This window comes from Lactuca sativa, chromosome 6 (genome assembly GCF_002870075.4).
Source record: "Lactuca sativa cultivar Salinas chromosome 6, Lsat_Salinas_v11, whole genome shotgun sequence".
Lineage (NCBI taxonomy): Eukaryota > Viridiplantae > Streptophyta > Magnoliopsida > Asterales > Asteraceae > Lactuca > Lactuca sativa.
Genome location: NC_056628.2, coordinates 126,006,093 through 126,033,859, shown reverse-complemented (window position 1 = coordinate 126,033,859; position 27,767 = coordinate 126,006,093). Strand labels below are relative to the sequence as shown.

General features: G+C 32.6%; 1 protein-coding gene across 4 annotated transcripts; it reads left to right on the top strand.

Annotated features, from left to right (window-relative positions):
- Positions 1-17,892: 17,892 nt before the first annotated feature.
- LOC111880430 (BTB/POZ domain-containing protein FBL11) lies at positions 17,893-25,872 on the top strand. 4 transcript variants are annotated; one of them, XM_023876862.2, is made up of 19 exons: positions 17,893-18,112; positions 18,227-18,277; positions 18,967-19,084; positions 19,226-19,361; positions 19,842-19,891; positions 20,174-20,262; positions 20,385-20,475; positions 20,804-20,840; positions 20,940-21,091; positions 21,169-21,673; positions 22,678-22,956; positions 23,069-23,214; positions 23,371-23,670; positions 23,744-23,987; positions 24,083-24,138; positions 24,306-24,386; positions 24,452-24,496; positions 24,597-24,671; positions 25,464-25,872. In XM_023876862.2, the coding sequence occupies exons 1-19, from the start codon at positions 17,919-17,921 to the stop codon at positions 25,641-25,643; spliced, it is 2,829 nt and encodes a 942-aa protein (XP_023732630.1). In that variant the 5' UTR covers positions 17,893-17,918; the 3' UTR covers positions 25,644-25,872. The 4 variants fall into 4 exon arrangements, with proteins under 4 accessions (XP_023732630.1, XP_042751801.1, XP_042751802.1 ...); XM_042895867.1 differs by having other exon boundaries at positions 20,804-20,860; positions 20,948-21,091; XM_042895868.1 differs by lacking the exon at positions 22,678-22,956 and having other exon boundaries at positions 20,804-20,860; positions 20,948-21,091.
- Positions 25,873-27,767: the final 1,895 nt, after the last annotated feature.

Below are 27,767 nucleotides of genomic sequence, written 5' to 3'. Positions count from 1 at the left end.
GACACCTCAAATGGTTCACACAACACCAAATACACTTGGAATAACTTGAGAGAACATACACACTTCATGAAATCGGCTAGCCCTTCATTCTCACACATAGTATCCGATTTTGTCAACAATAAGATGCTTATATAGTTAGTGACAATTAAGTTAAAACCTAATTGTTATGGCTTTCCATTTCCTTGGATCCATGTGTTCAAATACACCATGGAGCATCTTATGGGTTTTAGCCCAACTTGACAATCCATGAAGCATTAGCCCACTATACAAGTATGGATGATTTACACAATCAACCCATATATTTAATTAGTATTCTTTTGATCACTAAATTAATCCTAGATTAATTCTTGATCAATACTATTTAAATAATCTTATTAATATATTAGAACTTATAATATATTAACAAACCTTAAGTGTTATTTCTCTTATTATAGTCTATCCAAATGCATGATGTCATGCAACCCAAATGGACCATGCCGGGTCGGGTCAAGTCTTACAAATTATAGTTATGGACTTAGACATTAGTCCAACAGTCTCCCACTTGGATAAGTCTAAAACTATTATTGCAAGTATGACTTCAAGAACCGATTGGCAATCGTAGCTCTGAAAAGCTTCTGTCGAACTCTGACCTTGCCGATGATCTCTGACCTTTGTCAATTACTTGTCCATTAGATAAGGAATCATATATTCCTCCATTCTAGATATCATATGGACTAAGACATGGGTTATAATCATTCTATCTGTCCATTTGTTTTTTCCTGATTTCTGATTTATGACGACTGAATAATTGAACAAATCAAATCAGTCCAGGCCCGACCGAGCACTTAAATTTGTCATCACCAAATCATTGAGGGGCCTACAGATATTGCTTTTATCCCGAAGGTAAAAGGAATGGATAAACTTCGACTCATATGGCTTGTTCTACTGCTTGTTGAATCATACACAAAGGCATGTTTTATAACATCGAGTTACCAATGCGTTTTCGTGCAATCAATGTATAACCAACTCATAGTAACAACTCATATCTCTAGTTTTGAAGAATATAAGATATTATTATCTCATGATCACTCGTGATAAAATCTATGAAGTGATTCCAATGAGCATGGGTTGAATCCAATACTCAGAACTTATGAGCACTCATGAGTATTGTAGCACCACTTTGTCCAACAACTTAGACCTCTAAAAGCCAACCCATGACAGTCTTGATTCATATCTACTTCCAACATATGACCGACTGTGGATGGTTTGAATAACTTAGTCAATCAGAAAGAACGACCTAGTTATTCTGGAAGTCAAAACATGCAAAATGAAACACAAGATTAATTGAATCCAATATGGTATCAGAACTTATGAGTATAAATAAAACACCTTTTATTTATCACCATATGATTACACATTATTCATTGCATACTGTTTCAGCTATCAACTTTATTCTTGAATTAAAACAATAGTTGTCCCATGCTCCAAGCATGTACACTATGTTTTCTAAACAATAGCTTTGCCATACACCAAGTATGCACTCTATGTTTGTCTATGATCTTTACTTTGCGAAATAGACCAATTGAACATAACTCCAATGATTCTCATTTCACAGTCCCAAATCCTTACTGCAAATGCAAGAATTGCAACTTCATGCCATTTACTGAAATTTGTTAGATTCTAAACTTATATGTATTGATCCTCTTGTAATGATTATGCACAAAGTCACAAAAACTTGACAATAAACATCACAGAGCATTCAAAAGGAGATCAACTCCTTGGAAACATCCTTCTTGCATTAAGTTTCCTAATCTTACACAGATTTATTGAACAACTTCCACCTATGGGATCATTTCCATATTCCCCTTTTGACTATCCCTTCTGAACAAGAGTTGCCTTTTTTTCAGAATATGTCAATATGGTCCTTCCAACAATTAACACTATACTTCCAACTGTCCTTGAGCAACCAATCTTTAGTAAACCTTAGATTGTCCTCAACAATTGTTTAATCCTTTTAGTCATATCCAGTTCTAGACCTTTTCCCTTCTTAATGCCCCAGACATTTGGAAAATTTTAGAAAGGATGAATATAGCACATGTAATCGATCCTATATCTGAAGCATATGGGACACGATTCATGATGTCTCACATAAAGACTAAACCAGTCTTTTGCTATAATATTTCCATTTCAATTTTCCAAGTTCTCATAATTCAGATTATGAAAAGGGATGTCGTAATCATAATCGATTTTTAGAACGCAAATAATGGACCCATATATAGAATTTTCTTATGTTTAACCATTCCAACATATTGAATTTTCTTATGTTGAGCCATTCCAACATAATATTCATATATATACTTGACTAAATACGATTTAAACCTCAATCTAAGCTTTTAGATTTGAGATGAAGTATAATTTCCTCTCCCTTAATTATAGCAAAACAACTATTTCCCAATTGAAACCTTTTGTTTTCTATAATTAACATTGCTAACTTGCAACCTTTATCATAATTATCATGCTCCCACTAACATGATGATTATTAGCATAACACTTATGCTCCCACTAGCTTTGACATGTACTTAGAAATCAGCTGGACTTCTAGAAATCAATATTTTATTGACTTTTTACCAAAGTTCAGATTTCTGATACTAGATTGCTTTGATAAAACTTTATAATTATCATACACCTTATCTTAGATAGCTCACATGTGTGTCTAAACAATTTTAAGAACTATGAAAAGGGATGTCGTAATCATAGTCTCGGTTGTTTAGACCTTTGCCACTTCTCACAAGTCCATGTTAGTGTGCCGGTTAACCACACACGCTCCACTAACGACTTTGAGAATGCAAATATCACAATTGCTATCTAGCTAAAATCTACTTAGTGAAAGTGTTTCCTCACCATCATTTTCATGAATCGGAGAGAAACCTTATGACACTTAGATTTAATGGTGTATGTGTTCTTATCCATGTGAATTGTCAAAACCATAGTCACAAGACAACGATAATGACAAATCCAAACTCATATGGATTGAACTCAATCTTAATTTCTTGCCATCTGGCAGCTCAAGGGCCTGTCATTGCTTCCAATTTGTTATGCAACCAATTGAGAACTCTAAGAACTCATATGCAAAGCCAACTTTAATTGGAATGGGCACAGAATATGTCAACATGATAGGTTATAAACCTCAAGTCGTGTGCTAGTGAAGAACTTCAGGTTTTATTCTTGATTAGTTCTTGAGACTTTCAAGACCTTTAAGACTCCCACTATCCTCTTGACATATAAGACTTTCTTGTCAGATATTCAAGAGATAGTGTGGATTCTAATCAAGACAAACACTTCACACAATTGGCCTTAGTTGGTCTTTGTTTTATCCAAAACGTCACAACTTACCAATTTCAAATGTACAAGAGTAGGATACTTTTACTCTTACATTTGACTTGTGTTAAGAAACCTTCCTTTAAGATATGTCACTCAAGTTACAATCGTGGAGTATGACTCTAAGACTTGTTTTGGAACGAAGTATGACTCATCTTCTTGATTTAACCACTTCAACAATTCATAACTCCTCTTCTTAACTATCAGAATCCACTTAGAGGATGAATTGTGATAAGGTCTCAAAATCATTAAGATGGTCTTAAAACATGATACTAAAGTACTCTCCCATCTTTTCAGATTTGAGAAACTTTTATCTTTCTGCCTAAGTTGATTCTTCTTATTCGCTTTGTCATACATTGGAACCTTTTTCAATGTCTCAGAATTACACTTAAGCTTGTAAGTATAACCATATTTACTGAGCTATAGTAAATTATGGTGAATAGTCTTATCGATCTTTTGTGGTGGACTTAACCAGTGCACAAGAATGTGTACTCGATCCCTTAGTCCTTTACTTGACTCACACATCCATGTGAACAAGTAGTTAGTCTTAAATTTTCTAATGCTTGAAAGTTCTCATCCATCATGCTATACAACTTGCCTGATTCCAAGTCTCGGTCCAATTGAAACCTTGGGTGATGAGAATCTTTCCTTATTTGGTAAATTTAGACATTACCACAAATGATAGAATCAAATTCACTTTCCAATATTGCTATCAGTGGAATCTTATAAGCAACAATTTTCCACAAACGCCATTGTAAGGAAACATAAAATAACTAAAATCAAAAGATTTACCTTTTATTTTAAAACTTTGCGTTAAAACTTATCCTTACAATCCATATGAAAACTTGTTGTTATCTATTCCTAAGCAATATATATCATAACTCTTAAGTAACAGATCAAGAATCCGATCTTCAAACTATGCGATTAGAAATCCATCTTCGCAATCAGAATCTGCATATACTTCTTTTAAGTTTCTACACTTCTCCTTTGATTCTTAACCACCAACATGTGACCCAGTCACATCATGTAATAAGAATCTCCAAGTAGGAACTTAATAGAGTTAGACAATGGACTTTACCTGAAGTAGAGTCAAACTTATTGACTTTAACATCCTTAGGTAAATTTGGCAGTTTCGCAACCAATGCCCCTTCCTTTGGCAATGGACCCTTGATAATGGGACTATCTCAGACTTAGCCTCTCTCTTTACCATTTGGTCAACGGATTTGACTATGACTGATCCCTTTCCATTGGGAAGAGAGAGCTTTACTGGATATCTAATGTCATCATTGTCAATGTCCATAAAGTTTTCGGAAGTTGATCTTAGCAAATAGATAAGATCATTAAGGGTCTTGTCATAGTCTGTTTCATAGGAGTCCCAAAGGAACTCACTATGTGACTTAGAAAGTGATTGAACCACCAACTTTCTCAAGACTTTGACACCAAACTCTCCCGACTTGTCAATATATGATTATGTGACTTCATCTCCAAGATGTGATCACACCTAGACCTTGCCTTGCTAATAGGTCTTGAGTGAGCTTGAACTTGTGGGTTAGGGAGAATAATTGGAGGAGGTGGAGGAAGTGAAGTTCCAAGAGATTTGGGAAGATCATAAAAGTCTGAACTAGACATCTTTTGGGAGATATTCAAGATAATTGATTTAAAATCCCTAATATAACACCCAATATGAAATATTAAGGCTAAGAACCAACACAATACTTTTATAACTTGGAAGAGGGATGCCGTAATCCAAGCTATACAATAGTTGAAGGTAGGTGAATGACGATTCACCAATTTCCACCAAGATAAACGAAATGTATTATTAGGTTTTAATTGGTTTTGAAACTCCTAGTTCCTTTTGAGATTCATTGAACTTTTCAATGGCATGTTTCAATCTCGAGTGTGCCCTTCAGGTTTTGTGACTGGGATGCCAAGGATCACAAAACAAGGTGTGAAGTAACCATGCAAATTACTTGGTACTCTTAAGTGTTTACCCCTCAATCGATGTGCCGGTTAACCACACACGCTCCATCGATACTATGATAAACATTAAGTTACCCTTTGCCTACCTTGTTAAATACGAGTTAGTGTGCCGGTTAACCACACACGCTCCAATAACCGACTTAAACAAAGTGCAAAGTGTAATTTCATGGATTAGCACCTAATTCACATTTTCCTAAGTAACTAAGATTGGGTATTTATAAAAGGTTTAGTTACTTAGTATTTATCATTAATACTTTTAATGAAGGGAGAATTCTAGTCCTTGTCCTACCCGTTCGACTAACGACCCTCCACCGATCAAGGAAGCGGTGGGTGAGAGTGGATACCCATTAAACTGCCATTTTATAGGCAGTAACCTTATACCCCCCTTATAGACCGGCTTCATGAATGAGACCTACTAACGGAAAGACTGTCTTTACTCTTACACATATATATAAATATTATTAACTTATAATATTATAAAGTATAAGGGTTGAATTTTAACTTTTAAAATTCTAAGGGCTAACTTTTAAAATTCCAAAACTTGAGGGCAAGTTTTGAAACTATTCAAAACTAATTAATTCCATAACTTATGTGTTTAAAGTAGTTTTAATTAAAAGACTCTTCAAGTTTCATAACTTGAGGACAAGTTATGGAAGACTTTAAACTAATAAAAGAATCTACCTTTTCTTTATTTTGTAACTTACGGAATTAATTAAGGTTACACATTTTATTACTTGATGAAGTGACTCTTGAACCTCCATAACTTGAGGACAAGTTATGGAGTCATAAAACCATTTAATGAGAATAAGACTCTTCATTTTGTAACCTTTGCCATCTTTTATGAGTTTTAGAAACTTGAATGTGACCTTTCATGTAACTCGAGGACAAGTTACACAAACACATTTTAGAATCATCTCTTAGATTAAAATGGATTGAAAACACATAATCAATTAACTTATCTATTAATCTAAGCAACTCATATGAACAAAGATAATTCACATCAAACTTTTTCATGTAATTAGCATAACTCTTAAACTAATACAAAACATGAATCTATTGAGAATTATCTTTGAAATTGGATTAGCATGAACATTACCACATCAAAAACAAGTTTATAAGTTCAAAAACAACTTATGGTAATGTTCCTAGTCCAATTCCATCCAAAAAACTCGAAGATATGCTGTCTGGAGGCCAAACTCGTCGAGTTCTTCATGGATCTCGTCGAGTTCATGCTCTAATACATGAACTCGTCGAGTTTTCTACCAGAACTCGTCGAGTTTTAGGCCCTGACATATTCTTGGCTTCGAAAAATCTATTTGCATCAAGTATAAGAGAAAGCAAACCTGGCTCTGATACCACTATTGGGTTTTGAGCATTCTAACACTCCTAAGTGTAGATGCAACCCTAAATACCTTGGATCTATGTTTTCTCTATTATACATGTAAATATGAACTTTTCAAGGTATTCATCCTAACTAACATAATAACATTGATTCATATGAATATATCAAGTTAGAATTACATACCTCTTTGATATAGAATGTCTTCATGAAGCTTGAGTGCCTAGTGCCTCAAGTGTGACACCTTAAATGGTTCACACAACACCAAATACACTTGGAATAACTTGAGAGAACATACACACTTCATGAAATCGGCTAGCCCTTCATTCTCACACATAGTGTCCGATTTTGTCAACAATAAGATGCTTATATAGTTAGTAACAATTAGGGTAAACCCTAATTGTCATGGCTTTCCATTTCCTTGGATCCATGGGTTCAAATATACCATGGAGCATCTTATGGGTTTTAGCCCAACTTGACAATCCATGAAGCATTAGCCCACTATACAAGTATGGATGATTTACACAATCAACCCATATATTTAATTAGTCTTCTTTTGATCACTTAATTAATCCTAGATTAATTCTTGATCAATACTAATTAAATAATCTTATTAATATTAGAACTTATAATATATTAACAAACCTTAAGTGTTATTTCTCTCATTATAGTCTATCCAAATGCATGATGCCATGCAACCCAAATGGACCATGCTGGGACGGGTCAAGTCTTACCAATTATAGTTATGGACTTAGACATTAATCCAACAGCTTATAACTATACGAGCCCGCATCCACACACTCCTAGAGGGTATCAACTATTAGGTTACCAAACCAATTGATATTATGGCCAATTCAGAGTTTCTAAATGACCCTTGAAAAGACCCCAGACGTACCACAAAAAGTTACAATAGAGAGGATTTTGGGGTGTTTTTGTGTTGGTTCATAGAGATGTTAATAACGGGGAAATCATATTTGATAGAGGGTGAAAGCGATACATATGTCATGTCATATCGCAAAAGATTGATAGAAATTTTTTAGGGTACGAGGATAAAGTTCATTTGAACATTGTACTATTATTTAAAACAAATTTAAGTTTATGTATTTATTACTTTTTTTAGATTTTAAGATTCCATGTACTATTACTTTTGCAATATAGATTTTATAAAAACAAATATTATACAAAAACAAAAAACAAAAAAATAACACAAAAGCATATTATACAAAAAACAAACAAAAATTGACTATTCTGGAGCGTTTGTCTGGAATCTTATTCAGGTATCCAGAAGAGGAATGACATATCTTCTTCTTTAATAAAAAAAATATTATTTAAGCCACATGACATCTTTCTATACCATGCTTCTGCCACATGGCCGTTTTTTACACCCTTACTTATGGTTTTCCTGCTCAAAATTTCTTCTACGTCTATCCATTAATTCCTATTTTTAGGGCTACAAATCATGTATTTAATCAGCAAAATTTTGGAGTTTATTACGTCTATCCATTCCTATTTCTTTTGGAGATGGCATAAAGTCAACCCTCCCCCACTCAGTGTTATATCCATTTTTCTCCTCTAATACCACTCCATATTGATTTAAGTTTTAAAATTTGAATTCCGCTTTCCCCAGATCTTGGCACATCCCTTTAGGGTTTTGAATTCATCGTGTGCATTCCGTTCTTCCCTATTGGTCTTATCATGTGGTTTTTAAGGGGGGTTTTTGGTTGTGGTTCAATATAATGTTTTGGTTTTTCAGTTTGTCGATATTGTCTCTACTTGTGTCTACATGTTTGTATGCTTGGTCGCTTCCATGGTTTTAAAATGACGCGCCTCAAGTCATGCCATAGCACGAGGCGTGGAATAGTTGTTACAAAAACGTCCAAGGCAGTTTATTAAGTGTGGTGCCCAAACAACGTGTTAATGCGCGCCTTAGCACGTTATCACACAAGTTTTTTTTCAAGGCGTGGGTTCTTTTTGTTTTATTTTGTTTTTTTTTATCGGGCCTAAAATAATTGAGTTTTTGTTAACTTTTTTATATTAAAGATTAATATAACACTTCTAAAAACTTGATATGTTTTATAAAATTCAATAATTATATGATTTATCTCTTTTAATGTATCTAAAATGGTCACGCCTTGAAAAATGCTATGGCTTGCCAAGACTTAATTTTGACATTTCCGCTAAGCCACGCCTTGTTATTTAGAACATTGGTCGCCTCACTTGAGTAGGTTAGTGTAGGTTTATGTGTTCGTTCCACATATACATGTATATATTGAGCTATCGATCTATAATGTGTTATTATTATTATTATTATTATATTTACATTTTGTTTTAGCATTTGCAGCTGTTGGAGAGATTTCCCCTAAAAATGAAAGGATTTTTAGCAACTTTTCAGGTTTGTTTGAGATTTTTGTGAAGTTGATTTCATTTTGTTAATAGGATTTATGAGTAGATTTTGAATTTTATTCCAATATCTCTGCACATAACCAGTTCATTTTCTTTGGCATCCTAGAGGTATTGTAAATACGGGAAGTTTAAATATTTTTCGGTTTTTAATCTTGGCCTTCGACCTCTGTTCTTGCCTCTACTATTATTGCAAACGACGTTCAATCCTCATTTATTGATGCTTATTGGAAAAAAAAAGTAAATTATATTGATGCTTACTGAATATTCCGTCTTTCCTGGTCAACCACAACAAAAGGTTGGTGAAGTTAGTGAATCAAATCGACCAACAGCCGGTCAAAAGATGCTATTTATCGCCCTTAATTTGACAAAGTATGTGGCATAAAGAAAGAGATAGATAGGCTATGAGAGAGATGAATAGAAGGAATCATATTTCACGTTAAGACTTACCAAGCAAGTTTACTTGCATTTCAAAAATCATGTTTTGTATTTGGAAGATGGTATTTTTTGCTTTTGCAATTCATATTTTTAGTAGATTTTCTTCAGTTTAGTAAATTAACTTGCATTTCATGTTAAGTAATGGGTATTCATGGTGAAATGAGAGAGGATCGAAAGAAAAAGGATGCAATTGTATGACTACAGGTAAACATGAGGTTTGTTTTTTATTTTGAAATATGAGATTAATTTTTTATTCAAAAACCAATATGATATGTTATTATTTGCAAGTATATATTTGTGGCTAATAAGTTATAATGAATGCTAATAAAGAAAATAGTAAATAAATTGATGAACATCTCATGGGAAGTATTGGTGATTTCAGTATCACTTGACACTTTGGGTAATTGGAACTGACATGTGAGCTAATGAGTTTATTGTTTGTATTCTATGTTATTGTTGGATTAGGTGTCTAAGCCAATAATTAAATTGGTATATACTTCAACTGAAAGCGAAGTTCTTTTAGGTTGCCTTCAAAACTTGTAATTGACATAATGACTTTTAGAGAGAGAGGTTGATTTATTGGTTTATTATAAGATTAATAAATAGCAATAAAAAATTATTGATATATTATGAGATTAATATATTAATTAGAAATAGTATTATTTAATTAATACTTAATTAGAAATTAATTGGAATTAAGTAGATTAATTAAAAGTGCAATGACCTAAGCTGTAATTGTTCAATAGTTAAACAAGAAAAGGATTCTGGAACCTTCCTAGGGTTGGAGAAATTATGGATTGGACCACAACCAATTGGTCATCAAATATATGAGATGGGGACGATTTAGAGCAAGTTACGAATGAGATGTAGGAATGTTAGGCACCGACTTCATCGAAACACTAAAAACTTCGATGTATGCTAGAAACAATCGAGGTGAGTGATCGGTGGCTATTCGATGGTGGTGAGGAAAAAGAAACGATGGTTTTTGCGGTGGTTAACGGAAAAATAGTTGTGACGGTGGAAAGGTAGCACCACGACGGTGGTGAGCATCGATGGTGGCGGTGATTACGTGGTATAACGGTTGGTAATCAGGGTATGAGATGCTATATAAAATGGATCTAATAGATTCAATTGGTTTTGACCGATTCAATTGGCTAAAATTGAGGGAATGTTGTTTAACTTTGACTAATTCACTTGATGGGAAACTTTGGTATTTATATCAGCTGAGAGAAAGGGAAAGCAATCGATTATATGGGACTTAGTCAATAAACCATCATCATTCTTATCTTGACTTTTTCAGATATTGACCAAACTAAGATTCATGATTTGGTAATGCATAAAATGATTGTACATAGCGTAATAAAGTTTGTATGACTTAAAATTCAACATTTTACTAAATATGCTTTATAAGGTATTATATATATATATATATATATATATATATATATATATATATATATATATATATATATATATATATATATATGGCTTGCATATCGTGAATCCTCAAATACATTTCTAACATATAAACCAGACAATAAACATATAACTCATATATAATTTTCTAATAGATATTTAATACTTTAATTAATGTTTGTATTAAAATCATGTTCATGAAATGGACTATGCACTCACTTGTTAAAGTGGATGAATGGAAAATTTGGTAGCGCTCCGCCAAACACCTTGACTTTTCCATTACGTGACCTAGGTATGAATGTCACTAAGTTTTTGTCTAATATTCCTGACGACTAATCATAGTCCAGATTCCTCACTAATTTCAATGTCTACATCAAGATCTATCAAATAAGGAACAACCAGGTAGGATCATATCGGATGTATGGTTTGTTTGCTGTACAGAGTATACTATTTGGAAATCCCTCTTTAAACACCTCATTAAGTCCAGCCTAGACATCACTCCGATAAGGAGATAAATAAGTATTATGCCATGGAATTACTGATAAATCTCATTTATAGATTCATAATAATGACTATGAATATAAATATAAGCTACATTGAAAGCAATACAAGTGTAGCTTAACTTATAGAAATTTTCCTGATAGAAGTCTGGAAATTGAACTGGCAACATCCCGACTCGAGAGCTTCCACTTATCGGGCTCGTAGGGATTCCAGAGCTTCGCTAAAATACACACACGCTAAGAAATTCCAAAACTATAACTCATAGAATTAGAGTGGAGGTTTGGAGAGGTGTGAGGAACAAACGAGGCATTGCAACCTATTTATAGTAGGGGTGCACGCCGTACACCATAGATGTTCACCACACATCTTGTCGGGGTTGGTGACGTGGCTTCAGTCAAACATTGACATGTAGTAAAAACCTTGTGGGCCACGTCTTCTTGTCATTGCGCATCGTGCGCCGCATGTGCTTAGGCGCACCCGTAATTTAAAAAAAATCGTATCTTGTTTATACTAACTCAATTTTCGACGTTTTTTATATCCACCCATAGCTATCAACAAGATCTACAACTTTAATTTAGAATATGTTGACTAATTATCACTTTATTTTTAAAGCTATATTTTTAACATGCTTAGATTGTTAAAGTCTGTATAAAAATCATAACTTTTGCACACGCTATCCGTTCTCGACTGTGTTTTATCGACGCATAGGTAATGAAGAGATCTTCAACTCTCGTTTACATTGTTTTTCTTAAAAACTGACCGATTTCTATTTCGGTTTCCATGTCACGCACTGTTGCGTTGAGACTTCGAAAAACCATAACTTTCTCATATGAAGTCGGATTTTGACATTCTCTATATGTATGCTCTCGGTTTTTACGACTGTTATGACTTTCATTTAGATTATTTTCCCTAAATAATCCTCCATTAATAACATCTATTTATGACTTTGACAATCAATTAACCTATTATTCTTTAATCCTCTAGCTCTATCTTGCAGGCTTTACATAATACAAGACAAGATGCAAATTATATGTAGTATAAATTATACGCTTACAAATTTAGTGACAATGTTTATTTAAATAAAATAAACAATTCATAATTCACGCCACAAAATCATGTTGAAATTGACTTATGCATCATAAGTGATCTAACATCTACACTTGAATGAGATTTTAAGTATAATTACATTTAAATTGGTTCAACACTTGATATTATTATTGTTATATTTAAAACTTTATAAAAAGAAACAATTTTTGTAAAATCGCTTCGTGTTTTATAAAACTTCATTTTTAATAAAACACATGGTGTCAAAAACTGTGGAACTCACCAACAAATTTTGTTTACGTATTTTTAAATACATTTATTCTTAGGTAATTAATGCTAGAAGTATGTTACCAACCCTTTAGGAATTGTATTTCCTCACTTTTGTGATGATTTTTTTGATTCGGCCTTATGTCGTTCTATATTATGTTTTTATTGAAATGCATCAAATAATATCGTATTTTTAAAAATTTAAACAATGTAATTTTATTTCAAGACATCTAAGTTTGTAATATATTTCCTTAAGTGATTGTATTGTTTAATATATGCTTGTTGATTGTGATCCAACGATAATGTCGCAACTCCGACGTTTCTGCCGCCGATCGGATGTGACATGTGGTGACAATGAGGTCGTGGGTGGTAGTGGTAGTGGTGGTGATGGGGGAAACGATGGTACGTGGTAGCGATGGTGGTGGGTGGTATGAGCGGTGATCTAAGGGTTCATATATAGTGTTAAAAAAAGACAATATGACAATCTTCAACATTCCCACATAAAAAGAATTTTAATTCCCTCATCGGATGAAATTTACTCTCCCTCAATGAAAGGAAAACTATACTAATTTAGGAATCTAATTCCTTTTATAAGCTTGAACCAACCATAAGAAAGTATTGGAATTAGATTCCAATTCATTTTAATTCCAAAGGATTCCAGCAAACTAAACAACACCTAAAAGCAAAGTTTTATTTATTTATTTATTTGTTTTGCATAGATTTGGCCACATTACATATCCTAATTTGAAGTGTCGGTACAACTTCAACCCTTTTAGTTTGTGAAAGATATTTGATTAATTTCCACTCGTCTACTTTATAAAATGTCATTTTCACCCTTCAACTTTTAACTTTCTGTAGTGACAAAGAACATGGTTTGACATGCGGAATTAAAGCTTGCACAATTGAACATGGTGATTTGGGTGTTTAAGAGATATATTGAATGTATATGGTGTTACACAAAAAGGATCTAGATCTAGACTACATAATTAACACACACTTACACACTCACTTCTACATCTCTCAAGCACACCTCTACAAGTGGTATGAACCCACTATTTATAGAGGTGTTTACATGTCTCTCTCTCACTCTAACATGTAAATGGGTCTAAAGGCTAAAGCACCACATGCAAGTGGGTTTTACAAAAGTCAAACATTTACAAAGTCATGAATGAATAACTTTGCAACCCCAACATTCTCCCCCTCAAAGTTAGGAATGAATGACCCACTTCAAATCTTCCAAAATCAAGCACTACGCGGTTCGAGCCTCAAAGGTGACACATGTCGAAATGATCTTCAATCTTCAATTCTTCCATGACTCTTCAATTTGGGCTCTAGGATGTGAGACCATACAAACCAAGCAGCAACGAATGATTAATTCCAAATAATCACCCTAAAGTTGCGCATAAAAACACACCCCAAAAATCTTCAATAATACCAAACCCATTTCGAATTCATCACTTCCGAACTTCCAATTGCATCATCTCATAGCTTTGAAACTTCAAGATCACTTCGGTCTTCAAATCCGCGTAATATGAAAAATTCAAGTTCGAATTTCCATATAAAACTTCTCCCCCTTTTTATAATCGAAATTTGATTATAAAACTCCATGGAAAAAGAACGTGCTCTATTCGGAATTTTTCATGTCAAAACTCCCCCTTAACATGTGGCATAAACATTGTGCTTCAATCCGAAAAATCCAAAAAATATTGAATTTTTAGCTTCGTTCACGGATCGCCTTTGACAAAATTTCTCAAAAATGGGTAGAAATCGTCAATTTCAAAATTCTGCAGTGACCCGTTGCGCCAAAAACAGCCAAATATGCGAAACACACCCCCATTTGCGAAACTGGGTAAAATGTGTAAATTCGCACAAACTGCAGGGACCAGATTTGAAAATTCTGCAATTTCAAATGACCCATTTGCGAAGTTGGGTACAAACTGTCAAAAATGCGAAACTACAGGTATTCGTTTTGATAATTTCTGCATAATCTTCAAATTTGCGAAGTTGGTCAGCTTTTGTTATTTCTTGAAAAGAGCAGGGACCAAATGCGAAACTCTTGTGTTTCTTCCCCAATTCGCATTTTACTGTAAGAGCTTTCCCAAATCACAGACTTCGCACATTCTTTACTTCGCATTTTCAATCACCAAAATGCGAATCATAATGAGATGAATTCGCATTTTGATTCCAATCCAAAACTCCAAATGCGAAATGTACACTGCAGTTACACAAATGCGAACTTGATTCCAAAATGCGAATCAAAATTTTGTTCTCTGTAACCAAATGCGAATTGTCTTTGATCACAAATGCGAATTCACCATTTTATAACAAAATGCGAATCATCTTGTCTTACTTCCAAGTTCATTCCAAAATTATCACAGATTCATCTTTACTTCGCATTTTTCTTCACGAATCATTCCTCAACCATCTATTCAATAGCGAATCATCGACTCCAATCACAGAAATGCGAACCCAGCAAATGAACAAAAAAAAAACGATTTCATCATCATCAATTTATCAGATGCGAATGGCTTCAACTGTTCATTCTTGACATTCATCCAAACTATTCGAATCTTCATTCCAGTTCATTATCATATCCAAACCAAATTATCATCAATCGAATAACCAACTCAGTTCCCCAAACACGTTCGATTGACGAAACCAAAAGAATCCAGTTATCGACTCTAACACTTTTCGAAATCAAAAATCAAATTTCTACATCTGTTCTTTATCAATCATCGAGCACACTGAAAGCTTTCGTACATCAACGATTTCTTCCCAAAATCAAAATTATTGATCATCACACAAAAAGCTTCGATCGATCGACTCCAACTCATCGAACATCAAATCCAAACAGTCTCCATACATAGAAATCATCGACAATGAACATCGATTTTGACTTTTTCACAGTTTTGACTTTTCGGAGTCAAAGATCAACAAACACCAAATTCATGATTCTATTGCCCGATTTCAGATCAAAACTATGATTAACGAACTGTTCTTCACAAAAATTGCAAAGATTTTGAACAATTTTATCAAAATCCACCATACACAATTGATACACTTGATCATCATCGGCTTGCAATAGAAGAAATCATACATCGATTCACAAGTACATCTCATCAATCAATATTCATCGATTGTTAAGAATCATGAGAAGAAAATAAGAATCAAGAACTTGGAAACAAAATACGATTTACGATCAGACGAATCGTTCAACCATTTGAAGCGCAAAAAGAACGACTTGAAAGAAATCGGTAGTCAAGAACATTGAGTCTTACAACCGCTTTAAGCATATGACAAAATTACTCAATCAGTGAATAAATTTCGACTGAATTACAGTGACTCATTGAAATCGATAGAATGAAAGAAATTGATGTTAATCCGATGAATTTATGAAGGAACGATAAAGAACAGGACATCCAATGGTACAACTTGTAAAGCTTGTGTACAAGTCAGATTGATACAGGCATCGGATCAATCAGATTTGTTTATGGACTCAATATTATCTCATCCGATTTAAGATTTGGGCTCAAATAAAAATCATGAACAGTAAGATCCACTTTTTGGGCTAAATCATGATACGAACAGTATACTTCGACATTTTGATTAGGCTTGGACATTTGAACAATGAATTGTAAACAAATTTCGATTTTATTTTTGGTTTGGACTTGATCTAAACAAAAATTGATTGGATCAACAATGAGGTTTGAAACGAATTAGATCCAATGAATCAAAACGATCAAAAATCAAAAACGTTACGCACGATTTCAACGAAATTAAGAGAGATCATAGAGAGAGACTCACCAAAATTGCTCCAAATTGTGACAAAAATTGCCAAACCGAGAATCGTTCTTCAAAAGTCACGTTGATCGTGAAAACCAAGCTCTGATACCAATTGTAGTGACAAAGAACATGGTTTGACATGCGGAATTAAAGCTTGCACAATTAAACATGGTGATTTGGGTGTTTAAGAGATATATTGAATGTATATGGTGTTACACAAAAAGGATCTAGATCTAGACTACATAATTAACACACACTTACACACTCACTTCTATATCTCTCAAGCACACCTCTATAAGTGGTATGAACCCACTATTTATAGAGGTGTTTACATGTCTCTCTCTCACTCTAACATGTAAATGGGTCTAAAGGCTAAAGCACCACATGCAAGTGGGTTTTACAAAAGTCAAACATTTACAAAGTCATGAATGAATAACTTTTGCAACCCCAACACTTTCTAAAATATTACTTGTAGCTTTTTGTTTTCTAAATTTTCGTGTTTACTCCCCATAGTAAATATAAGATGATTTTTAGTAGCCCTCAACTTTTAAAATTTTATTTTGACCCTTAGACTTTCTTATCTTTGGTATTTACCACATCTACGACAACTTTGTAAAATATTACTTTGATCTTATCGATTTTGAACTTTGTAAAATGTCGCTTTCATCTACTCGATTTTTTTAAACTTTCGTTTTTACCCTCATAATATATAATTAAATTTTCTTTAATAATTTTCTTTCATTAACTTAAAAAGCTAATTTATTACGCTCTTATTTTTATGCATGTGCCCATATAATTTCAATGTGGTCAATGTTTAGACCTATATTTAGGCCTTTCACGACTCGACTTTTTAAACTTACGTATTTACCCACTTTCTAAACTTTAGTGTTTATCCCTTTATAATTCCTCAACTTGTATGATGTTATTTTAACTCAATCAGCTTTAAACTTTATAAAATATAACTTTCACCCTCTCGACTTTCTAAACTTACGTGTTTACTCCCACCACTTATACAGAGACCGTAATATATATAAATTATAATCTATTTTCCTTAATAAAAATTTGTTGTATTTGCACCGGCAACTTCCAACCCTTTATTTTGTAAAATGCTACTTTCTACTCATCTACTCTGTATATGTTTTACATATGCAAATCATTTGTCAAATGCATTGCCGTCACAACATGATGTAGGCCAGGACGCCAGGTCAATGATTTAATGTCATTTAGAATTAAAAATTTTATAGGGACGATGAATGTTTAAATACAAAAGAACTGGACTAGTTCCATATAATATATAACCACATGGACTAAAACTGTAATTTACTTCAAAATTTAATTTGATTGAAATCTCTTGTTTCTGAGGCATTTAGAAATCGCAGGTCAATAGCAGTCCATGGCGTCCCTGGTTCAAGAAGACGGTAGCGACGATGTGATGGTAGTTCTCACATGCATAGATCGTAACGAGCAGGATGATTTTAGTCCCAATCAAGATGAAGATGCTATGATATCAACCGTCGATGTTTATAATTGGAACTTTCCGTCAATTCTTAAACACAGAACAATCAAAGTTAAAGCTCAAAGAAACAGGCAAACCTATGATTTTTAGTTTCGATTTAGTTTATCTGATTAAATTTTATTTTTTTCTTGAAAATTTAACTCTACTGAGCTTATATTGTCCCGTCTATGTACTCAATTTTACAGGCTCATTGAACATTCTTCCTATTTCCATGGACTTCTAGGAGGAAACTTCGGGTAATTCTGTTTTTCTTCGCCTATCTCTTACTTTGATTTTACTCTGAAGCTTAACAAGTAATTAACATTTCTAAATTGTACTTGTGCTTTGTTGCTAAACAAGCTTGAGTTTATGTTTAGCTTGTTTTCTTCTTTTTATTTTTCTCCTGTAGATAGATCGGTTTATTTTGGAAATCGATTGCTAATAAAGTTGTGGAGAATACTAATCAGTAAAGTGTGTTATGCTCCCAATTCAGAGAAAAAGAGTACTTACATCATCTTGGAAACTTAAACATTCTTTTCTTCAAATTCAGATTGACATGTAGGTTCTTAGCATCCAATTCCAAAATTTCCTGATGTTTAGTTTTTAGTGTACATTATTCTTACAACAGTAAATCTGGCTACTTCTTTTGGAATGTAGCAAGATAATGTTGATTACTTGGATGTGAAGAAAGCTATCAATTAATAAGTGTCTTAAAAAGTTATGGATAGTTCATATACTTTAACATTTACCTCAATAATTGATTTTGTTAACCAAACTCCTTAACTGATAACCCAGATGTGATTTTTTGACCCTAAATAAATGATCAGAAAACCAGGATCCTGATTGATTTACCAAACACTCAACTGATTATTGCATATTAAGATAGCAACAGAAGTTTGAATGCACATGATATAACATTTATCTTATTTTTTTTATTTATCATCAGCAATCCAGACCTTGAAATCCTAGTTCAGTGGAACCAGCCAACATTTTTAAGTCTCCTGGCTTCATTGTTTGGTTCACCAGTGGATGTTACTTCTGAAAGTTTCCTTTCTCTATTTGAGGTATAAATTTGATTGTTTTTGAACAATCAAATTAATTTTTTCACCTCATAGTTTCCATATTCTGCTACCATATATTCTTTTGTCTTCCCCTAAGTTTAAACAGTTTGTATATTGTAAAAGAGATAATTTGTTGTTTTGTAGGGTGCACTTTATTTTGGTATGGAAACGATTATCTCAAAATGCATGATGTGGCTGACTAAGGCAATATCAGTAAATGGAGTTCCCTTGCTACAACTTAATGATCTTCTCAGTATCTGGGAATTTGGGTCTGAACTCGGTGAGTTTATAAAATAAGCCTTAACTTGTGAGAATTGCTTCATAATTAGATGACATTGCTATAATTTGGTATATTTTCCAAAGTAAAATACTGTAATATGAAGAAGTGAAAGTAGGATGCTATACTATAGTACTATTCTTGCATTTAACCCTTTTGCAAAATTAGATACTTAGGCTCAAGTAAAGCAAAACTTAAGTTTATGAATTCAAAAGAGCAAGAAATTTCCTTTTTGGATTTGGGAGTGTAGACTAACATGGCTTTACTAATTAAGGGCATGATAAGACTTAGGTTTTTCTTTCAGTTTAGTATGTATTTGTCATACATACGTAATGCATGAATCATGAAATGATTTTATTGATGTTTTGTAGACTTAATTAGGTACCAACATTGGTTTACTCCTATTTAATATTGATAGAAATCATTGATTCACAAGATGTTGTTGTTCTTATGCCTGATAAGCTGAAGTTTTATGCATTGCAGTGAACAACTATCTTCCTGAACTATGTACAACTTATATTGCAAAGAACTTTGTACGTACATTCACTTATCCAATCCTCCACATCTGCTTTAGTCATGTATCTTAGATAAGGGTAGTATTGGAAATTCTGTAAATGAAAAGCATCTTATTAGTGGAGGGTAATTTAGGTAGTATTTTGCTTAATATAGTTTGTTATTTTGATTATTGCTTATCAATTCAGTGAAGCTTTGATTTTCTGTTCTTGTTTCGATTTCATATTCTTAATCAGTTCATAGCATCATGTTGAACTACTGATATTTATTAATTTATTAATGCAAAATATTTGTTTTTGCAGATTTGGGCCATGTCATGTAGTTCTTTTGTTGATGTTCCATATGATTTGTTGCTTTCTAGCACAAAGCATCCCAATTTGACTGTAGATAGGTTGGTTTATATGTATTATAACATTTCAATTTTTTGAAAAACATTCTTAGAGCCGAATTCCCCTTTATTGTTTCATAGTGTAAAAGGAACATATTAATTAATAATGTTCTTGATATCTTCAGTGAAATGCAGCTTTGTGATGCACTTCTCATATGGATTTCTGCTAACAAAGGACAATATACTGAAGATTGCTATATCAACCTTTTGAAACAGGTATAGAATAACATCTTATTTGTTTACATTTTTTTTAGAAACATATCACCAGTTTTTCCACTTGCATCACCATTTATTTATTGGAACTTGATGTTAATGAATTGTTGTAAACTGTATCTTAAAGTATTTTATTCAAGAAATAGCAACATACTCAAAGTATAATGCACTAATAGGAAAAAAAGTTGAAAGTAAAATGCTATAATGGGGTTGATTTTTCAAAGTACAACGCCTTAATACACAAATAAATAAAAACACATTGCTATTTCTTGCATTTAGCCATTTATTATATGTATGTCTTTTGATGCACTCACCTTTTGTGTATTTACAGATCCGTATTAGTCTCTTGCCTCTGTGGTTTGCTTTTGGTATGTTCAAAATCTCTCAGGTTATCTAAAAAATACAATGATTTAGTGAACATTCATCTCTATGTTTATAAAATAGATGAAATCTGATTGGTTTTTTAGGGAAAAAGACCTATGAGTCCTTATCCATGTGTTGCAATGAAAGCTATAGTGGAGTTATTACCCTTCTGAAACAACCTTTTACACCTCGTATGAATGCTCTACAAGACAATGAGTTGCTTAATCTTAGAATTCGTTTGACTGAGTTGACTCAGGTGTGTATATATTATATAACTCATTTAGATAAAATGATTTGCTACTTATTTGATACAAATCTATATCTTTTTTGCAGCGAGTGGATATTTCGTGTTGTACACAAATGAATCCTGCAATTCTTCTTTTGTCAGTGCTTCCATTTTCCTTAAACTTGGAACCCCAATTGAGGATAAAATTTGAAAAATCACTCATCAATCATGAAAGTATAAATGCTTTTCCATGGACAAAATGGTCAAACTTGACCTTTGAAGCTGTTCATGAGATTGATATCTCCAATTGTCCCATGCTACCTCTTAAAGTTGCCATTGACATCATCAGCTACTCATTTCCATCATTGAGAAAGCTTAAGGCTGCTAATCATTTAAGCTTCAAGACTTTAGATGTAATGCAGTTAGTGAAGAAATGTCCTTTACTTTGTGATATTGACTTAACTGTGGATGTGAGTCCAGTAATTCCAACCCAAGTCTCAATTTTATCCTCATTTCTTCCTGCTATTATCCCCCGATCATTTTCCATACATTGGCATAGTAATCACTCCAATATTACAAAGCTTATACTGGAGGGCAGAAATGACATTGAAGGTATTACACTGTCTATACACTTAGGCTATGTTTGGCGTACTAGCTGAAAAGCTAGCTGTTAGCTGAGAAGCTAGCCGATAGCTGAAAAGCTAGCTGATAGCTGAAAAACTAGCTGATAAAAAACAACGTTTGGTAAAACTAGCTGAAAGCTAGCTGAAATATATAAAATTACATAAAAGGACATGTAAGAGTATGCGTTTCTACAATTAATTAAGCGGTGTATTTGAAAAATTTTAAAAAAGCTCCTAAAAAGCTAGTCTAAGTAGCTTTTCAAAAAGCTTGCTTATAAGCTCTTTTTTAGCTTACCAAACACGACAACATAAAAAAGCTCGAAAATAAGCTAGCTGTGGCGCGCCAAACACAGTCTTAGAAACAAAGTCATTAAATAGTAACAAGTTTCACATTTGTTTTGTTCCTTTCTGAAATTTTGTATTTTGACTATTTTCTTTCTAAAGTGTTGTTTGGAGAAATGATTTAAAAAGGTATTTGAGAAAATGATGACAAACTTGTGGAAATGAATGGAAAAATAAAGAAGGGGAAAAAGCCTCATTTTTTAGACTTTCTCTATCATTAAGTCGTTCTTTCTATATAAAGTCAAAAAGAAATTCATGTATATATGCTTAAGGTGTTTTTTCTGTTTCACTTAATCTTCACATAATGACTTAACGGGTTAAGCCAAAAATACATGGCTTAATGGGTTAAGAAACCACGCTTTACCTATTTACCCTTCTTTTTTCCTCCCAACTCTTCTCATGTTAAAATTATGAATATCGTTAAAATTGATAACTATTATATATATATTTTTAATATGCAAGGACAAAGTGATCATTTAGATTTTAGTCTCATTCAGATAGTTTATTCAGTCTAGAAAAAAAAAAAAAAAAACAGACCTTATGTGTACACCACTATCCAATGTTTTCACAATCCACAATTCATTTTGTTCCATTTGTTTTGGGGTCTTTTTGGTCAATTTGCTTACTTATCCTCTCAACTTTTTTTCCCAGATTTTGACCTCCGAGCTATATCTAATATCTGTGTTTCAATAAGTTACATAAGCCTTAGAGGTTGTACTTCAGTGAGTGATGTTGGCATATCTTCTCTTATATCCAAATGTTTGAAGCTAAACTCCATTGTAGCATGTGACACTTCTTTTGGACAAAATTCCATTTTGGCTCTTTGCTCTTCAAATGCTTCTTATGATCATCATCCTTCTGTAAAACACAGTGGAAGGAATATTCCCCATGGTTGTAATCTTCAAATGCTTCACATTGGTGGATGCAAAGGTGGACCCACTTAACACTTTTTGTCAACTACAATTAGGTTTTGAGTAGTAAATCATATCTTTTTTTTTTTGGAATGGAGTTGAGACAAATGTGATCTTTGTGTCTTAAACAGGCATCAACCTGAGTTGTTTTTCAAAGCTTATGTCTCAAGCATACATGCTGAAGAATCTTTGCTTGAGGGATACTGAAGTGGTTGATGATGTCCTTTTTAATTTCCTTGGTTCTTCATTAGAAGTGCTTGATGTTTCTAACACAAAGGTACTTACATAAACATTGTTAAGAAAAAACTTCATTCTTTTACTTGTTTTTTATTTGTTAGTTTTCATTTTCTTTGAATCATGTATCTGTATTGTAGATAAATCTTGTTTAGATGATCACTTGTTATTAAAGATATAACTCATTTCTGAATTTCAGGTTTCAAGTGCTGTTTTGGCTCATGTTATTGGCAGAAATCCTGGTTTAAAATGCTTAAAAACAAGAGGATGCAACAACTTGTTGCATAAGGAAACCAAAAACCTTTTCTTTGAAGTTTGCAAATTAGAGGAAATTAGTGTTGGGTGGGGATTTTCATATTTTTCTCTTCAAAATTTAAAGCCTTCACTTTCATCTCTTAAAGAAATAGAAGTGGGATTGGGTGCATCCTTAGGTCAAGAAGGACTGAAATGGCTTCCTGGAATTTCTCCTTCACTGGAGTCTGTGGTTCTCTATTTTCAGGTATATATATATAATCATTGTTATATTCAATGGTTAGAATGAGGAGGGCATTTATGTCTTTTACACATGGCAGGTGATTTCAGATGATATCATAATAAATATGCTGGAATCACTGAAACATCTGAAATCATTTTCACTGTGTCATTGTCTTGGTGAGATATCTTCATTGGGTTTTAAAGTGAGGATGCCAAATTTGAGAAAGATTAGACTTGAAAGGGTAGCACCATGGATGAACAATGTTGACTTGGTCAACCTGACTCACAATTGTGCAAACTTGATTGAGCTCTCATTGCTTGGATGCCCACTTCTGAATTCGGGTTTGTAGTCTGAATATGCTTGTTTCATGAAAAGGGTATAATTGTCTTTAAACTACATCTTCTTCAAACCTGTTTTTGTTTTTTTGTGTATGTAGAATCACAAAAGATTATTTCTAGTGGGTGGCCAGGCTTGATCTCTATCCATCTGGAGGTTTGCAACTAATATTATATCATAAAAAAAGTGTTTAAAAAATTTAAATTCTTTAAGTTCATTTAATTTTTTTGTGAATATATCCATGAGGTTAAAAACTCAATTTATATACAAAGCAGTCTACCTAAATATTACTTGTCACTGATTCTTGTTAATATCTTTTTCAGGAATGTGGAGAAGTGACCAAAAATGGTGTTGTGTCTCTTTTTGACTGTTTTGCCCTTGAAGATATCTTGTTGCGCCACAATGTAAGCCACTTCTAGAAGATAATAGTCACATGTATTCAACTCTCAACTTTACCCTTTAATTGCAGGGGTCTGGGATTCAGAAAGGTTTTATTCATGAAGCTGTAACCAAGGTAAATAATCACACTGTTTTTTTTTTTTTTTTTTTTTCTATACAATAATACACACATTTTACCCTTGTAATCAATCTTATGATGAAAATTAATAAAACAGCTGCCAATGCTCCGGAAAATCTCCCTTGATATATGTGATGCAAAGGACAGAGACAAAGACTTTGACATTCCTGAGGTAAGTTACCCTCCACAACATTATTTTCTTTCAAGGGTATTCTAGTCATTTCACTAGTAGTAATTATGTGCCAATTTAATCATTGCAAACTTCATAGGACAGAAATTTCTTAGTTGACCATCAACTTGTTTGACCTGTTCCATTTTCAGTCAAGTTTTTGAATTTTACCCTTTTGACTATTTGGATATAAATTATTGGGAAAATTACTAAAAAAACACATGTACTTTCACCATTGCATCAATTTAGCCACTTAACTACTATTGATTGTATTAAACAAACAATCATACTTTTTTTTTTTTTTTAACCATTCTATCAACAATAAAAGTGTTTATCTCATGATTTGTCACCAACTATATCATATGTTCTTATTTACTTATTTTAATGTGTGGGAGGGCAAACAATTTTCTAATGTTTGTTTAAAGTGTACCATTATTATTTTATTTTATTATTTATTTACTAGTATTCAATCTACTTTATATTTTTCTCATTATTTGTTGAAGAAAGAAATCCCAAACAACAAAATCGAAGGATCTAAATGATGGAGATCTTATAGAATCGTTATCTGTACAAATCCAGAAATTACCACCAAATTTACTGATTTCTTTATTAAGCGTTACAACAATTCACCATTGAAAAAGATTTAATCCAAATAAACTCCCTAACATTAAAACAGCTAAGTGATAAAATAAGAACATGCAAATAAGTTGGTTGACAAATCATGGCATAAACCCTTGACTAAAAACAGTTGAAGTTTAATTTGATGGATTGGTGGTTATATTTTATATAATGTAGGTTGACAATCGGCACTTCTTAAGTCATGTAAAAATAGCAAGATGTAAATCTCATACTCATAGATGCATTTTTGATCCACAACATGTTCGAGCTTCCACAGTGTCGATACATCGAGAAACATTGGTTCTTGTGTGGGATAGCAAACACCTCACCACAACTCTTGTCAAGGAAAGGGTCTAGCATTTGTATGATAAAATTAATGATTAGATTGATTTTTTACCATGTGTTTTCTAGATAAAAATATTAATGAGGCTTAAAAAACATTTGAGAAAATGCAAACTCTTAGAATATAAAAAGGCATCATTTGTTATTGGACATGTATGTAGTGTAGTTTTTTTGGTCCCTGGGTAGTCGATTTATACAACCACATGTTAAATTATTAAAAAAAATAGTCCGTTATTTCTTGTAACATTCGTCTCCTTGTTGATAAATAACCCGTTTTCTTTGTATCTTTCCTCCCCTTCTTATCTCTTCTATGGAAACTCTTAAATTAAATGATTTTAACCAAAATTCTAAAAAGCAAATCTAAATTTAATACAAAACAAAATTATAATAAAAATAAAAACCCATCTTTATAATCTCAAGTAGACAAAGATAACTAGTTAAGCTCGAAAAGGGAAAAAATGAATGATGCATGTGTAAATGAGGTGGAAAATCAAAGCTTTGGAAACAACTAGTTAGGATGAGTGGAATCACATTCTAACCGTAAAAATGTTACTCATTAAAGAAATTGTAAACTGCATCATTTAAGAAGCAAACATCGAACCTTAGGATCCATTACATGGGAGGTCAATCGTAGAGTACTAGCAATAAATGAGAGGTTAATTGCTAGTCATTAGTATTGGCTTTATTGCCACTATGAGGTTTCACTTTTGGATTTGCAAAACAACTTCTAACTCTTTGAGGTGTTAGACGTTAGCTCGTATACCATGTTAAAGATGGACTCCTTTATTTTCTTTCCAAAAAAGCCTTAGATAAAAGAGGTGGATGTGGCATTAGTGCGACTCCAACCTATTTATCTTTCGTCGATTGGAATGTCCAACATCACACATTAGATTATGACGCACCTCGTAGTGAAACTTCACTTCCTACGTATGTGTGTGTGTGTATATATATACATACACACATACACACACACACACACACTCACGTAGGCTTAGGTTATTTTGTTTTTACTAACTATTATGTGCCAGAATGCACAGATCTGGACCAACGGATGAATATAATCAAAGGTCATGATCTGAGTGTTTATGATATTACAATAGGGTAACATGTATCATATAATCACACAAATTTCAGCAAAATGGTATTTTGGTCAATTAACCTATTTTAAAAAAGGGATTTTTCGAATTTTAAGGGATCATTAATTCCCTTATTTTTAAAAATCTGAATTTTTTAAATTAATTATAGTTAAATTTTAATATTATTTTTAACAATAACCGATTTTATTATGTCAAAATGATAAAAAAGTCAACCATAAACTAGTAAATATATTTTGTGGTTTTATTCTTGCAGAATATAGTTTCATTCAAGATATTAATAAGAATAACATTTTGTAAAGAATATGAATCTTATTCTTTAATAATCACTATTTACATTCATCCGTAAAGAATAAGATTATAAATAATTATTAAATTCATTCTAGAAAAATTATAACTAATAATGGTTTAAGGATTACATTTATTCTTAAAGATTAAAGCTAAAAATGGTTAAAAAAGAAAAAACATCAAAATATAACAAAAACACTAATCCATTCCGAAAGAATATTATGGTTAAAAAACAATTTATAAATTCTGACAGAATACATTCTACTAGAATACATTATCGTTCTCCATGTTTTCTTCATTTTCCACATTAATGACAACTTCTTCAAAACCTAAATTCACAAAAAAAAACATAATCAACTTTCAAATATTAAAATTTTTAGTGCATTAAATAGAATAAAACAATAAATTCTTATAGAATGTGATATACATTCAAATAGAATATAACTATAATTTCTATAAACCAACATTAACAATCATCCATAAACTTGCAATGTATATTATTCTGAAAGAATATAATGTTTCATTATTTAAGATGTCATTCTAGAAGAATCAAGTATCAAGAACAAATGGAAAATCAAGAACAATCAAGTATCAACAACAAATCGAAAATCAAGAACAATCTACCATACAAAAAAATCGAAATCCTCCATGATTTCGATTCAGTGATACTACATAATTTAACACTTTTGACAAACAAACACAGCTGACCACCTAATTATGTGAGAATAACATTAGGTGAGAATAATATTCTGTAAGA